The sequence below is a fragment of the Propithecus coquereli genome, unplaced genomic scaffold (genome assembly GCF_000956105.1).
Source record: "Propithecus coquereli isolate 6110/MARCELLA unplaced genomic scaffold, Pcoq_1.0 Scaffold19, whole genome shotgun sequence".
Taxonomy (NCBI): Eukaryota; Metazoa; Chordata; class Mammalia; order Primates; family Indriidae; genus Propithecus; species Propithecus coquereli.
The window spans coordinates 3102939-3120023 of record NW_012143856.1 but is presented as its reverse complement, the minus strand read 5'-3'; the positions used below and the strand labels follow the sequence as shown (position 1 = coordinate 3120023).

The 17085-nt window shown below is 33.6% G+C and overlaps 1 protein-coding gene across 1 annotated transcript in view; it reads left to right on the top strand.

The window, feature by feature from the left end:
* Positions 1 to 17085, top strand: part of LEKR1 (leucine, glutamate and lysine rich 1) — a 191813-nt gene that overhangs the window by 57196 nt on the left and 117532 nt on the right. Inside the window, exon 4 of the mRNA XM_012642881.1 lies at positions 10603 to 10722. Coding sequence (XP_012498335.1) covers positions 10603 to 10722 — 120 coding nt within the window. The remainder of the gene's footprint in view (positions 1 to 10602; positions 10723 to 17085) is intronic.

Sequence of the window (17085 nt, the reverse complement as noted above, 5' to 3'; positions counted from 1 at the left end):
CTCTTGCTCAGGCTGGTCTCGAACTCCTGAGCTCAAACAATCCGCCCGCCTCGGCCTCCCAGAGTGCTAGGATTACAGGCGTGAGCCACCGCGCCCAGCCCAAACCAAAATGTTTTCTATATTTAGATTTATTTCCTTAGGCTACATTCCCAGCAGTGGAATTCCTGGGTTAAAGAATGTGAATATTTTTAAGCTTCTTGATGCATAGTTACAAAAACAGTTTATAAAAATTTATACTCCTACAAATGATGTAAGAGAATGTGGTTGCGTTGCGATTTGCCAATGTTGAGTATACTCATTTTTGTTAAATCTTTGTTAATTTATTAGATTAAAATATTAGTTTCAATTTCCATTTCTCTGACTTTTAGTATACATTTTTTTTTCAGTTTTTTACTCAGAATATTTCTTTTCTTTTAATTGCCTTTTTATTGTCATTTGCTAATTTAACTATGTTTTCCATTCGTGGACATTGGTAGAAGCATCTAGTCTTCAAACCACCTACTTATAAATTAATTTTAAAGTTGCTATGTGATAGATCCTGGGACATACACTATTAGTTATGACTCTTGGTTGTAAGTGACTAGAATTTAGCTTGAACTGGCTTAGGCAAAAAGTGTTCAATGATGACAGACTTCAAGGAAAAACTGAACCACGGGAAGGGCGTATGTATGCAGGCCTCAAAAATAATCTGAACAAAGGACGTTGCCACCTCTAAGATTTCCCTTTTGTATTTCATCTCTGCTTTTCTTTGCTTGTTGGCTTTATTCTCTTAAACTGAAAATCAGCTTTCTCCTGGAAGGAAAAGTGGTTGCCCTCGCTTCCTAAGTTTTACTTCTTACATCTACTGCTAACTGAAAGGGACTGCCTGCTGTTTTCTCTAGCCCCAAGAAAAGAATCCTAGAGAGGAGCTCTGACTGACAGGGTTTGGGGGAGATGTTTTGTCCACTTAGCCAGTTGGGTTGGGTCATAGAACATGGAAACTTCTGTAGCAGTCTTATGACTGATTGGACCTAGAAGAGTGGGGGGGAAAGAAACTATTCCTTGAATTAAGAGCTGGTAATTCCCAAAAGAAAGGTAATTGTATTGAGTGGACAAAACAGTAGGAAACTACTACATGAAAAAGAGAGATTATCCAAGGATTTTATTTGCTTTTCCATCTTTTAGAATTAAGCAATAGAAGGCTGGGCGCGGTGGCTCACGCCTATAATCCTAGCTCTCTGGGAGGCCGAGGCGGGCGGATTGTTTGAGCTCAGGAGTTCGAAACCAGCCTGAGCAAGAGCAAGACCCCGTCTCTACTAAAAATAGAAAGAAATTAATCGGACAACTAAAAATATATAGAAAAAATTAGCCGGGCATGGTGGCGCATGCCTGTAGTCCCAGCTACTCGGGAGGCTGAGGCAGGAGGATCGCTTGAGCCCAGGAGTTTGAGGTTGCTGTGAGCTAGGCTGACGCCACGGCACTCTAGCCCGGGCAACAGAGTGAGACTGTGTCTCAAAAAAAAAAAAAAAAAAGAAAAAGAATTAACCAATAGAAGAATATTTATCAATACCTACTGTGTTACCAGAACTGGAAGAAAATAATAAGGGAAGTAAGAAACATAAGGTCTTCCACTAAAGAATAAACAATGTGATTTTATTAAGAGTACTTTAAAATGATGGTAGCAATATTTAAAACAATGTTTTATATAAACAACATTATTTTATTAAAAGCACTTTAAAACGATAGAGATTTCAGTTTTTCTCCAAACTGTCTTCTATCCCCTACCTTCAAGAAAAATAAAGTAAAACATTTAACATCCATTTTGTGAAATTATACATCAGCCCTACAAAGCTGAATTATGTATTTGGTTTTTCATTAAGTCAGGGTTAAAATTTTTAACTTCTGCTTCTATACTAGTAAAGCTTGAGAGTATCATATAATATTTAGTCAAAGAAAGATCTATTATTTTAATAAACTATCTGTATGTTAAAAGATGTAAGAAATAAGTAAATAACGAAAGACTGAATAAAGCTCAAATTACAATAATTAAATGAGGTTAATTTATTATTTAATTATTTTTATAGATTCAGGAGGCACAAGTGTAGTTCTGTTACATGGATATATTGCGTAGTGGTAAAATCTGGGCTTTTAGTGTACCCATCACCTGAATAGTGCACATTGTACCCAAGAGGTAATTTTTCATCCCTCACCCCCCTCCCACTCTCCCACCTTTTGGAGTCGCCAGTGTCTATTATTCTACCCTGTATATCCATGTGTAGCCATTGTTTAGCCTCCTACTTATAAGTGAAAACGTGGTATTTGACTTTCTGTTTCTGAGTTATTTCACTTAGGATAATGGCCAAATGAGGTTAATTTGAAAAGCTATATTGATTCAGTCCAGTGTAAGGTGCCTTTCTCCTGCCTTTTTGGGAGAGGATGGGAAGAGACAGATAAGGGAGAAGAGAGGGGAGAGGGAATGAATATGAATGTGTGGTATCAAAGTCAAGATAATAATGGCTTTAGAAGATAATGTCATTAGAATTTTGATGCCTCTACCTGTTAGCAAAGTTTAAATATTTCTGATCTTTAACTCAATAGGGCAAGCACCCTTCAGAAGGAGTCAAGCTGTTAAGGAGTACATTCGTTACTGAAAGTACATTGATAATGTACAGACAGGATAATGACTCTTTGGTATAAAATTAAGACTATCTTAACAAAAGGATATATTTTAGTAACTAAGAATTTTGTAGGGAGATATACATGGGTGTCATGTTAATTTTCTAAATAAAAGCAATAGAATACCACTCAACAGGAAATTAAGTATTTGTATTCACAAATAATTTTGTTTTATATATTGCTCCTGTTCTATCTACTTGCATGTTAGTGACATTTCTGGTCCTGTACATTCATTCTCCTGTTGACATTTTTGAAGTTGCCATAGCTCCTGATAATAGGTAAAGTGGTTTGGTTTCTACCTCTAGGGTTTCACAAAATGCTTATGACTTCTCTGAAAAATAAGACTGTTTTTTCTGGTTTTATTGAATCCTAAGTGATTTATCTATCTATAATACTTGGACTTCCCACCCCCTATTCTCTACTTTCTTGAAGAAAGTAATTTAATTTTCTGAATGCATTTAGGTAGTGGTTAATTCCAAAGGAGCAGTTACAGAAGCCACTTCTCATAATTGGCAGTCGTATGTCAATTTCTGAAATCCATTTCCCAAGAACTCCTGAAGTACTACCTTGTTTTGAGTGATTTCTTTGTTGCAGTCCTAATTTTCCCCTTGATATTTGAATGCCTTTGCCTGTCAGACTGTGGTAGGCTGTAATCCTGAAAATTCCCCTCTTCATTTTTTCAGACCCTGAAATTCCATCTCTTATCTTTGATTGCTACAAAACCAGTTTGAGGGAAAGACTATAAATTAATCTTTAGAACCTGGGGCTTGATAGAAAAAATATAAATTACAGGTGGTAAAATCCCAATGATGTAACTAGCTTTCTTGTTGTTTTTCCTAAAGTGTTTCATTATAGAGTGGAGGAAAGTTAAAAAAGAGTTTTAAAGTAGTTTCCTTTAGAATATTTTGATTATGAGCAATATTGATAATCAAAATGAAAATCATTAAGAAAGGACTATTATACCTTTCCTTCATTTGTTTTACAACTTAGTAATTCACATATGATCCATTTTCATCAAATTAACTAAGAAACACTGGGAAGAAATAGATAAGGGTAATAAATATGCTTGTTCTTATGATTACATTGGCAAGAGGGTTATAATGCAAGTCATCTAACTCCCAGTACAGGATTCTCTCTGCTAGAACATGCTGTTAGTCTCCACTGTTTTCAGGAACACTCTCTGACTAGACAACATCATGTCCTTATATCAACATAATGTTCAAATTCTGTGACTGTTAGAACATACTGTGTACTAGGACAGTACATACTGTATTGTGGTATTTTGTGAATTATTTCACAAAGTTGATGCAATATACAGTAAAAGTGAACATTTGTACTTTTCCAGGCATGTCATTTTTAACCATATCAGTTTGATTTGGAAGAGGTAAAGTAAACTAGCATAGCCAAAGCTGAATGAACTAATGTGACCAAATTTATCAGGGAATATAGTTAGAAGCCTCGGGATGCTATTTATATATAACATTGATTTGGGAGATATATTAAAATAAGTGACCTTGAAAAGTGTTTTAATGTGCATGTTTTTTAATTATAAAAAGGAAAATGTTTTATAAAACAGAATTGTTTACTGAGTGAAAATAGTTGGAGCAGGCGTGTATTAAGGAATATTTAATACACATGTTGTTTAATCTAATCATTTAACAGTAGACCTTTAAATTTCTTTCTAATATTTCTAGAATTTTTCCCATTTATAAACCTGAGAAATGTTTATACACACATAAAGAGACTGTCAAGGTTTTTAAAAAAAATTCTAATTTAAAATTTTTAAGTAACACATAAATACATCTTCATTGTAAATAATTTAAATATTATAGAAAAAACTAAAGTTCCCTTGACCAGCCTTCCCAATTCTGGTTCTCTCAGTAGAGGTAACCCTATTTTAGAAGGTTGTTCTCATCCTTTTTCTGAAGTTTTAAATGCATATCTGTACATACAGAACTATCATAAAAATACATGGTTTCATACTTATGGATCTCTGTAAGTTACAGCTTGCTTTTTTCCCTTGATAATAAGTCTTGGCATTCTTTCCATGCTAGGACATAGAAATCTACTTTATTTTTTTATTTTTTTAAATTTTTTATATAGTATTCCAGAGAACCATAAGTTATTTAACCATTCCTCTAATACTGACCATGTATTGTCATATACTGACCATAAAGGTTGTTTCCTTTTGTTTTTGCTATTAAAACAGTATTGTATAACTTCCAAAATTTTAAATGCACCCATCCTTTTATGTCATAATTTATACTACGTATACATTTGACATGTACAAATTAATCATTGTATATGTAGAGGTCATTCTTTTTTTAACTTTTTATTTTGAAATAAGTTTAGATTTATACAAAATTGCAAAAATAGTACAGAGAGTTTCCAGATACCCAGCTTTCCCTTACATTAACACTTTACATAATTATGGTACAATTATAAAAACTAAGAAATTAGCATTGGTTTGTACCAATGTACTATTAACTAACCTACAGACTTTATTTGATTTTATCATCTTTTTCTAATGACTTTTTTCCTGTCCAGAATTCAATCTGGAATTCTACGTTGCATTTAGAGTTTGTATTTCCTTAGACATCTTTGATCTGTGATAGTTCCTCAGTCATCCTTTGTCTTTCATAATCGTGAGGCTTTTGGAGAGTACTGGTCAGTCATTTTATAGAATAGCCCTCAATTTGGGTTACCTGATCTTTATTCATAATTATATTGAGATTATTCATTTTTTGCTTAGTTTTGGACATTAGGGGTTCTCTCAGGTCACATCTGTGCCCTATGAACTTGTCCCATCTTCTGTTGAGCAATTCTTACTTTCTGGCACCACAAAACATTCTAGACTCATCTTGAATTTTTCATGCCCCAGCTCTAGAATCAAACAGTTCTCTAAGTTGCTCTGATTTCTTTTTTGGAGAATGGTATTTAGAAATCAAGATCTGGGCATTGGGTATATGCTTATTGCTACTGAGATATTGTTGCGTCTGAGCATTCATTGTTTTTGTCATTTGTATCTTTCTCTTGGATCATGACAATCAGAATATCGATTCATTGTTTTTTTAATAAATGCATTTAAGGCTATAAATTTTCCTCTTAGTACTTTGATATATAGTATTTCCATTGTTATTTATTTCTGAATAATTTATCATTTCCAGTTTTACTTCCTCTTTAGCCCAAGGATTATTAGATGTATATTTACATTTCCATGTATATAGATTTTTTTTTATTACCCTTTTGTTTTTAATTTTTCATGTAATTTTATTGTGGGCAATAAATATAGGTATATGACTTCTTTTTTCTTTTTAAGAATATATTAAGATTTCAACATAGCCAATGACACGGTCAATTTTTGTGATTATACCATATATTTTGGAAAAATTATTATTAGATATAAGATTCCAATTATATCCATATATCAATCTTGTTAATTTTATTATTTAAATCTTCAATATCTTTGTCTATTTTTCATGTTATTATGACTTTTTCCATTTCTGTGAGAAAAGTGTTAATACTTCCCATTATGATTATTAATTTGTTCTCATTTTATTTTTAACAGATTTTTCTTTATATATTTCTCAGCTATGTTATTTTTCTTGGTGATTGGGCTTTTAATAAAAATTAAATGTTCTTTGTTCCATTTAATGCATTTGCTAGTTATTAATATTAACATATTTTATCATCTTTTAAAGCATCTGTCTGGTATATACTTTCATAACCTTTTATTTTCTACATTTCTCTGTCAATTTTTTTTAAAGATATGACTCCTAAAAACAATATTTGGCTGACTTTTTTCTCTTAGTATGCTAAGAGAAATACTTGCCAAGGTATTAAGTGGTACTGAAAATAAGAGGATTCATTTAAAATCTTTGAAAGGTATATTTAGGCTTCCAGATCCTCTTTCTCACCCCACCTCCCCCAAGGCATGTAATTACCTTTCCCTGTCCCTGGCAGAAGACTGGGTGTTTCTTGTCTGGTCTCAGTGACACTAGGCATGGCTAAGGATGGAGAGTGGTAGAAAAGAGGTGGTGGAATGAGAACAGGGAGATTAAGTTAACATTGACTTTTGAAACAGTGACATTCCCTGCCAGAACCCAGACACCTTCCCTTACTTCCCAGGACTTTGTCAAGAGCCTGGAGCTTGGGAGAATGACTGGATAGGGAGGAAAGATCTATGCTGTCAGCATAGGTAGTTCCCCACCAGACCTCCCCACAATGAAGTCCATCCTTAAAGAATCCACCCCCCACCCACTCACACAGAAGTTTATAGGCAACATTTCAGTTCCTTATGCTTTAGCTTTTTAGGAGAAAATGGTGAAATAAATACTAACACAGATTTTAAAATTATCAAGATTTTATCATGTTTGTGTAATCTGTTTCTTTTTTTCTTTGCTGAAATATTTTAATGTAAATCCTAGTCTGCATGCTGTTTTATCCCTATTTTATCCCTGCATGCTATTTTATCCTTCAGTGTGATGTGACTTTTTTTTACGTAACCACAATATTATTATTCCTAAATTAGTAATATGTCCTTGGTGTTATCTAATTCCCAGTCCATAATCTAATTTCCTCAATTCTTAAAGAAAATTGTTTTACAGTCAATTTGTTTTAATCAGGTTCTAAACAAGGTCCACATGTCCTATTTGGTTCTCTTTTATCTAGAAAGGTCTCCCCTCCTTTTCTCCCTTTGTCATCATTAGCTTGTAGAAACCACGCTAATTGTCCTTTAAATACTTTATTCTTAAATATGAATAGACAACAAAGCATCACCAGACTTTTGAGGGAAGCCTCAAATATGAAAGACAAAAAGCAAAACAAAGGAAAATAAAATGAAACAGAAGCAATGTAGCAAGGTGAAGAAACTTCAAAAGCATATTATAATTGATATCCTCAATGAATTGTATACATGAAACAAGAATAAGAGGTCATAAAAAAGAACCTTTTGGAGAGCAAGAAGGAATTCTTGGTAGTTAGAATATGATAGCAGAAGTTAAAATTTAATAGGCAGGAAGGAAGATAATGGAAGTAGTACAACAAGTCAAAAGTGGTAAAATGGTACAGAAAGGACAAGGCAATCAAAAGATCTGTCCAGGAGATCCCACAATCAAAATAATAGAAAGATGTTATAGAAAGAAACATCTTTCTAGAAATGGACAGGAAGGAATCATTCTTCCTGGGGGAAAATTTCTGAAACTAAAGAACATTAATTTCTAAAGCAAGTACTTACCAAGTGCCCAGCACAGAGAATGACAAAAGACTAACATGATAACACATTGTGATCAAATTGAAGAATCTCAGGTGAAAAGAGAAAAATTTTCTTTAAGAAAATGCTTCTGAAATGTGGAGAAGAAAAGTGTATTAGTCCATTTCTGCTGCTATAAAGGAAATACCTGAGGCTGGGTAATTTATAAAGAAAAGAGGTTTAGGTTTGGCTCACAGTTCTGCAGACTGTACAAGCATGGTGCCACCATCTGCTTCTGGTAAGGGCTCCAGGAACTTCTAATCAAGGTGGAAGGTGAAGGAGGAGCAGGGCGGTCACATGGTGAAAGAAAGAGCAAGAGAAGGAGGAGGTGGTGCCAGGCTTCTTTAAACAACCAGCTCTCACATGAACTAATAAAGTGAGAACTCACTCATTATTGTGGGGAGGGCACAAAACCATTCATGAGGGATCTGTCCTCATGATCCAAATACCTTCCACCAGGCCGCATATTTAATACTGGGGCTCAAATTTCAACATGAGATTTGGAGGGGCCAAACATCCAAACCATATCAAAAGGGGAACCTACTATGTATCACACAAAGAAGTAAGAATGAGAATATCACTGGACTCCTCAGCAGCAACATTGGAAGTTAGAAAACAGTGGAACAGTGCCCTAATTTTCTGCTGAATATATTTTTAATCTGTGATTGTATATTCAGCCAGAACGGTTCACTCTGAGATAAAATAATGACATTTTCAGACATTGAGAGTCTCAAACATACCACCCAATGAACAGAATATTCCTTATTTTAACTCAGACTAAACCAAGTAGGAAGAAAATTTCAGAACCAGAGTATAGGAGAATTGACATGAAAGAGAGATGAGGCCAATTCCTGAAGGACAGCCATGTAGTCAAACCAGAGCATAACCAGATTAGAGCAGGGAAATGGAGAGCTATAGGAAGACTGCCTCCTGGAAAAGAAATAGTTTGGGAAGATTATCTGCTATATCTGAAAGTATTGAGTGGAGAATTACACTTTTGTTAAGGTTGGAAGAATAGTCAGTTATAGGTACACAGAAAACTAAGAAAAGGAGTTAATTTCAGAGACAACAAAAAGTTTTGCAAAAAAACAAATATAATCATGGCATTGTATTTGGCTCACCACGTATAATGGAGAAAAATGTAAATACTGAATATAATTTAATAAAAAGGATTGATTTAACTATATTGGAAAGATGAGGGAAAGAAGCGGGGAGGTGTGTAAGTATGTGTAGGAGGGTCAGTTCTTATTAGCTGCCTGCCCCAACATTCATTTTCCCTTCTATCTTAGTAACAGAAGTACGAATATGTTTGGGGGCTAATCTTCCCAGTTAAAGGACTGCACCTCCCAGCTTCACTTGCAGCTGAGTGTGGCCATGTATCTAAGTTCGGTAGAAGTATTCAGGGGTACTTTGAGGAGACTGACTTAAAAGGAATGGAGTAGGCCATTATTCTCCTGCTGCTGCTGGTCTGGAACAGGGATGTAATGGTTGGAGCTTCCACCACCACCATGGACTATGAGAATAAAGTACACACACTGAAGATGGTAAACCAGAAATTCGGAAGGATCTGGGGCCCTGACGACATTTTAAAGCTATTGTTTCATCATTGGACTGGTTGGCAACGCATTTGTTTTATGTGAAATTTTATGTATATATGCCATCATATTCAGGTCTCAGTTACATGTAGCAGATCTAGATCTGAACTGACTTGTAATCCATTAGATAATATCTAGAATGAAATATTAGGAAATATCAGTGTAAACACATTATTTAGTAATATGGAGGTAAATACTAGAAGAAACAGAAAAAAGTTAAAATTAGTTACCTTTGGCAGTTGGAATTGGGGTAAAAGCAAATGATTACTATTCGTTCTTATAATCTTTTTAGTAATTTCAATGGTTTGGATGTGGTTCGTCCCTGCCAAAACTCACGTTGAAATTTGATCCCCAATGTGACAGTGTTGGGAGGTGGGGTCTAGTGGGAGGTGTTTGGGTCATGGAGGCGGATCCCTCATGAATAGATTAATGCCCTCCCTGGGGGTTAGGTTCTCACTCCTGTGGGAATGGATTAGTTGTGGTGAGAACATGTATTTAAAAAGAATCTGGCTTCCTTGATTTCTCTCTCTCGCTTCCTCCCTCACTGTGTGATCCCTTTGCACATGCCTGCTCTCCTTCCACTTTCCACCATGAATGGAAGTAGCATGGGGCCCTCACCATTGCAGCTGCCCAGTCTTGAACTTTCCAGCCAAGAGAACTGTGAGCAAACCAAACCTTTTTTTCTTTATAAATTACCCAATCTCAAGTATTCTGTTAATAGCAACACAAAATGGCCTAAAATGGTAATATTTGACATTTTAAATTATGTACATGCATTACTTTAATAAAAATAAATGTTTTAGTTACATTGTAATTAATGTTTATACATGTTTATCATAAAAATGTGAACAAAAAAAAAGAATATAGAGTAAAAGTTCTGCCTTTTTTCAATATTCTTTACTTTTTTTCCCTGCCTTTAATTTTCACTGTTCTCCTCACAGATAATGGCTGTTTGATGTGTCTTTCCGTATTTTTTCTATACATTCATATATATATATAAATGCATAGTTTTCTTCTACTTATTTAAAGTATAAATTTTAATTTTAAAATAGTAATTAGAGAATATTCAAGCTTGTAATGGATGTTTGTTTATATTTTTAGAATGCAAGATGCAAACATGCAGTTAAAAAGTCAACAAAATGAATTTCAGAGAGTACAAAAAGAATTGAGTCATTTGCAACATGAATTAAAAATTAAACATAGACAATCACAAGTCTTCAGGTAAGATTATCTTTAAAGAATTGAAAATTATAAAGGTTGTATTTTAACATTCAAAAACATTTTAGTAATATGGTTTCTATATCCAGTGTGATTGAGAAAAGCAGAAACAGCATCACATTTTCTTTTTTCTTTTTGTAGCTATTTTCTTAGCTGAATAGTTTTACTAATAAAATTTAGATCAGGCAAACACCTTATTCTATTAACACCTTGTCCTTATTCTTGTTTTGTAGTGACATTTAGAATGAAAGCACAGTAGCTAATCTGATTTCCTCTTCACCAGTAGTTCTTGATATATTTGACCCCTGGATTAATAGTCTAGTGACATGAAAAGTAATAGAATAGGGAAATTTTGTAAATGATAGTAATAGCCCCCTAAATTTAGAAATCTTCAATGTAAAACATGTTAATTCTGCTTTTATATAATCTTTGGAGGGTTTATAATACCTAAAGGTAAAAATCCAATGTTATAAAGAAACTAGGAAGTACATTTTCTTTTCTAAAAATGGGTGGTGGCTCACGCCTATAATCTCAGCACTTTGGGAGGAAGGCTGAGGTGGGAGGATCACTTGAGGCCAGGAATTCAAGACCATCCTGGGCAATAGCAAGACCCCATCTCTACAAAATTTTTTTTAAAAAGCCTGGAGTGATGGCACATGCCTGTAGTCCCAGCTACTCGGGAGGCTGAGGCAGGAGGATCCCTTGAGCCCAGGAGTTTGAGGTTGCAGTGAGCTCTGATGATGCCACTACACTCTAGCCTAGGCACCAGAGTGAGATCCTGTCTCAAAAAAAAAAAAAACTTGGAACCAAATATATTGAGAACGTTTATGAGAAAAAAATGATTCCTTTTTGAATTGAGTAACTTTTAGCTCTTAGAAAAGGGAAATAAGTTAAATCAACATGGCAAATGACACAGGCTCAGGATGACTGAAATATTATGCTGGCTGAGTATTTTGAATGTTAGGTTTTTGTTTTTAATCTACTAATCATTACCAGAAATCTTCTGTTAAAAAAATTGGGCTACTAATTTTTTGCATTATCTCATGATAACCTACTGGCCATCTACCTTTCATAAATGTCTTGCGTATAACTGATGCTCAATGAATAATTTTTGAATGAATGAATGAATGAAATCTACTCACAAAATGGATGACCATTTTGTCATTATAAATCCCTGTCCCCTTTCCTAGAAATCTGGCATTGAACCAGAAGGCTAATACCACCCAGGTGACCCCAACTCTCCTATATTAATCAGGACCATCAGTATTCATTTTTGGCTTCTACAGTAGCTTCAGCCCACATCTGCTAAGGAAATCTCATCTGTTTTGTCCACCAATACCCTCGTGGATGGTAGGATTGACTAAATTTTAAAGGTTAGACTGGGAGTAGATCAAATAATTACTGCTGCTTCGGAATATTATGGGACTGATACAATTAATCCTCATTATTCACATTTTTACATGTCATTTTCAGTATTTTAAATTTTTGAAGAAACTTAAACATACATATTGAAATGTTATTTTAATTCTGTATTCTAATTTTCTTGTCATTTTGAATTATACTTTTAACTGCTTATTTTGTTCACATGTTTTCAATAGATCTGTGATTTTTGTTTATTTTTAGCTAAAAGATCACAAATTAAGAGTCTGGGATCTGATTTTTAAAAAAAAAAATTAGTACATGCTAAAAGCAATTTGGGAAGTAACCATCCAACTAGACACTTAGTACAAATTAAAGTTTGTGATAGATAAACAATAATTACTGGTTTTATTTATACTCTCACTAGTAGATACATTGCATAGAAAAAGGTATATTGGTAAAAATGAAATCAAACCAAAGGTTGCAGAGTTCAATGATTTTTTTTATATCACTAAAAGCTGATTTTTAAACTAGTTTATTGATTATTTTAAAAATATCTATTAGACTAGGCAGGGTGGTGTGTACCTGCAGTCCCAGCTAGTCAGGAGGCTGAGGCAGAGCACTTGAGCATAGGAGTTTGAGGCCAGCCTGGGCAACGTAGTGAGATATCAGTCTCTTAGGAAAAAAAAAAAATCTATTAGAACATAAAATGTAGTGATTTCTCTGAATAAAGAAAAGGAGGTTATAATCTTCTCTTTTAAAGAGGTGAGGGAAAGAAGCCCGAGCTTTCTACTCATATGTAATCATCTTTATTTATGGAGCCCAAAAGGAACTTACAGTAGATCAGTGAACTGTGTTTTGGGGTCACATTGCTCCTTTAAAATTATTCTCCCATTTGTTTAATTACAATTGGGCTTAATCACCTATTCTCCAGCAAAATGTTCTTCATGTTCTGTGTTTTCCCTGACATCATTTCCAACCTGTCTCTTGCTAGAGAGTGATCAAAAGTAGGTATGGTATGCCTCAGCTGGCTCAATGCATCAGAATAAAGTGTCTTTGGAAAATGGAAATGAACTTTAGAAGGCCTATAAAATAGATATTAAAAACCAGTATGGAACATAGTTATACTTCACTTCACATAAAGTTATATGTAAGTCCAATATTACAAATCAGGCCATATTTGAAATATTCCAGCAGTGTTTACTTTTAGAGGATTCCTAGTGTGAATTTTTCATAAATTATTTGAAGTATAAAGTAATTATCCTTTAATTTTTATTTGTAAATCTAGACCATGTCATCTCGGAAATTTTCAATGCTAGCTCCAAAAATCTCTCCTCCCAGCTCTCTCACTTTCACTTCAATTCATCAGGCTCATTAAGACTGTCAGTATTTTTTCCCATTTTCTCAATTATATCCTGGCTTTACTTTGTTACTAACCTTGATCCCATAGTTTATTACCCTACGTCTTTTTAAAAACAGCTTCATTGAGCTATAATTTATATACCACAAAATTCACTTATATTAAGTGGACAATTTAATGACTTTTAATAAACCTACAGAGTTTTGCGACCTTTACCACATCTAATATTAGAACATTTGAGTCACTCGAAAAAGACCCTCATACCATTTTCAATCAATCTCTGTTCTCATTCCCAGTTCTAGGCAACTACTAATCTTTCTGTTTCTATAGATTTGCATTTTTCTGGACATTTCAGATATATAGGATCATACAATATGTAGTGTTTACATCTGGATTCTTTTACTAATTCTGTTTTTGAGATTCATCTATTTGTGGCATTTATTAGTACTTTGTTCCTTTTTATTGCTTAATAGTATATATATGGATAAACGACATTTTTAAATCCATGTACCAGTTGATAGACATTTTGATTATTTCTACTTGTTGGTGCTTATGAATAATGCTGCTATAAACATTCATATACAAGTCTTAGTGTGGGCATATGTTTTCATTTCTTTCGGGTAGATACCTAAGTGTAGAATTACTGCGTCATATGGTTACTCTATGTTTAACTTTTTAAGAAACTGCTAGACTGTTTTCCAAAGTGGCAACACCATTTTACATTCTTACCATGGATGAGGATTCTAGTTTCTCCTTGTTCTCATCAACCTTTATTATTGTCTGTCTTATTTTATTTTAATTGCTCTAGTGGATGTGAAATAGTATCTCATTGTGGCTTTGATTTGCGTTTCCCAAATGACTAATGATGTTGAGCATCTTTTCATACACTTATTAACCATTTGTATATCTTATTTGGTGAAATATCTATTTAAATTTTTTGCCCATTTAATTGGTTTGTTTTCTTATAATGGGATGGTAAGAGTTCCTTATATATTCTGGGTATAAGTCCTTTATATTAAATATGATTTGCAGATATTTTCTCCAAGTCTGTGGATTATTGTTTAATTTTCTTAATGGTGTCTTTTGAAGGCAAAAGTTGTTATTTTTGGAAATAGAATTTATCTGTTTGCTTTTGTGGGATTGTGCTTATAGTGATGTATCTAAGAACTTTGCTTAAGCCAATGTCACAAAATTTTCTCCTGCAGTTTCTGCTAGAAGTTTTTATAATTTTAGCTTTTATATTTAGATCTATGATATATTTGACTTAACTTTTGTGTATGATGTAAGGTAAAGATCTAACTTCGTTTCTTTTCAATTGTTCCAACACCATTTGTTGAAAAGACTGTTTTTTCCCTATTGAATTGCCTTGGCACCTTCACCTAAAATCAATTCATTATTAATGTAAAGGATGATTTCTGGATACTCAATTCTATTCCATTAATCTATATGTCTTTTCTTATGTCAATACCACACTCTCTTGAATACTGTAGTTTTTAGTAAATTTTGAAATCAAGAAATGTAAGTACTTCAACTTTCTTCTTTGTTTTGTTTGGGCTATTCTGGGTCCCTTGCATTTTCATATGAATTTTAGGATCAGCTTGTCAATTATAGCAAAATATTCTGCTGGGATTTTGATAGGTACAGCATTGACTATGTAGATCAATTTGGGAAGAACTGCCACCTTGAAAGTATTGAATCTTTCAGTTCATGAACATGGTATGTCTTTCTATGTTTTGTTTTGTTTTCTTGTACTTGTATTAAATGTATTTCTAACTATTATTCTAAAAAGAATAATATGTTATTATGAATTGGATTGCATAATTTTATTTTGAGAATTGGTCATTGCTAATGCACAGAAATATTAATAAAATTGGTTTTTGTGTATGGATCTTGTATCCTGTGACCTTAATGAACCTTTTATTAGTTCTAGTATTTGTGTGTATGTGTGTGGGGGTGTGTGTGTGTGTATTCTTTAGGATTTTCTACATAGAGGAGTTTACCAATACTCCAAGTTATTTTTTCTCTACTTATTTAGTTGTATTTATCTTTAAAACCCTCAATCTTTATTCCTACTTCTAGGTGGTTAAACTCTAGGCCCTTAGTGAGGAATCCTCACTATTCTGCTTAGGCTCATCAGTGCTGTTCATCTCTTAGTATCTGTGCATCTTTTCTCACATTTCACAAAGAAAGTTAAGGTTACCAATAAAGGCAGATTTAGTGAACCAGATGATGCTTAAGTTTCAGAGTTCTCACTCAAGACTTTTTTCCACGGTTCTGGGAGGGCCCCTGGTGATAGTGATGGTTCAGTCGTAATTGGGTAAAAATTCTCTTTTCACTCTGACTTTCCCTGTATCTCACTTCTGATGTCAGTTTACCATTTGAGTAGTCACAGGTGTTTGGAGGAGCCAAGTAAGAGAAAGTTGACTTGGGTGTACACCATTATGATTGCCTTTGGAAAGACATTTTAGAATGCTTCAATAAAACAAGCAATAAATTACACTAATTAATTTGGATATGTATGAATTTTTTAAAATTAATAGACTAAAGCAATAAGATGAACATATTAAACAATATAAATTGTTCTGGCATAAAGAAGCAAATTGTAACAACAATTTTTTTCAGATAACATCAAAGGAAATTTATTAATAGAGATAAATTTTTAATAAAAGTTCTTAGATTATTTAATAATCCAATGAAGAGGAGTTAATTATTCAAATACATTGAAGAAAGATTTGTTCTTACTGATTCGACAAAAACTACTAGCATCATTGAATATAAAATAAAAATCATAATATACTAATTTAAGGAGGACACCTAGGATAAACTGGTTCATGTGTTTCATTATTTCAAGGACAATTCAAGATTAGTCACTTTCCAAGAGAACCTGAAATGCCAAAATCCTATAATCATATATGAGAAAAATTTGATACTGATTTCTCCAAACTTGATAATGCTAAATATTTACATGGCATTACAAATAAACAGCTATGAAGCCAAAAGATCTTACTAAACTATTATTTTAATAATAAAAAAGCAAATGGCCACACTAGGTGAAAACCTATATAATCTTTATGTTCTCTCCACATAAAGTAATATTATAAAATGATTCTCATATGAAGAGGTGATTATAGAGCAAGTAGCCAAAAATTGTAGGCAAAAAAGTATTGTAGAGCTGTTACTTATTAAAAAGTTTTATTGCTTTTCTGTATTTTGATGTCATTGGAATTTATCAACTTTTAAAATTTTATTTCTGGTGATTTTTCTCATTCTATAAATAATTACACACTTTTCAACCTAATTTTTTTTTTTATTTCGGCATATTGTGGGGTACAGATGTTTAGGTTACGTATGTAGCCCTTGCCTCCCCCTCCCCCCCAAGTCCAAGTTTCAAATATATCCATCCTTCGGGTGGTGCGTATTGCACTCTTTGTGTATGCATATACCTGTCCCCTCCTCCCTCCTCCACCCTCCTCCGTGCCCAACATCCAATAGATGTTATTCTTATATGTGCACTTATGTGTTGATCAGTTAATACCAATTTGGTGGTGACTACATGTGGTGCTCGTCTTTCCATTCTTGGGATACCTCACTTAGTAGAATGCGTTCCAGCTCTATCCAGGAGTATACAAGAGGTGCTATATCACCAT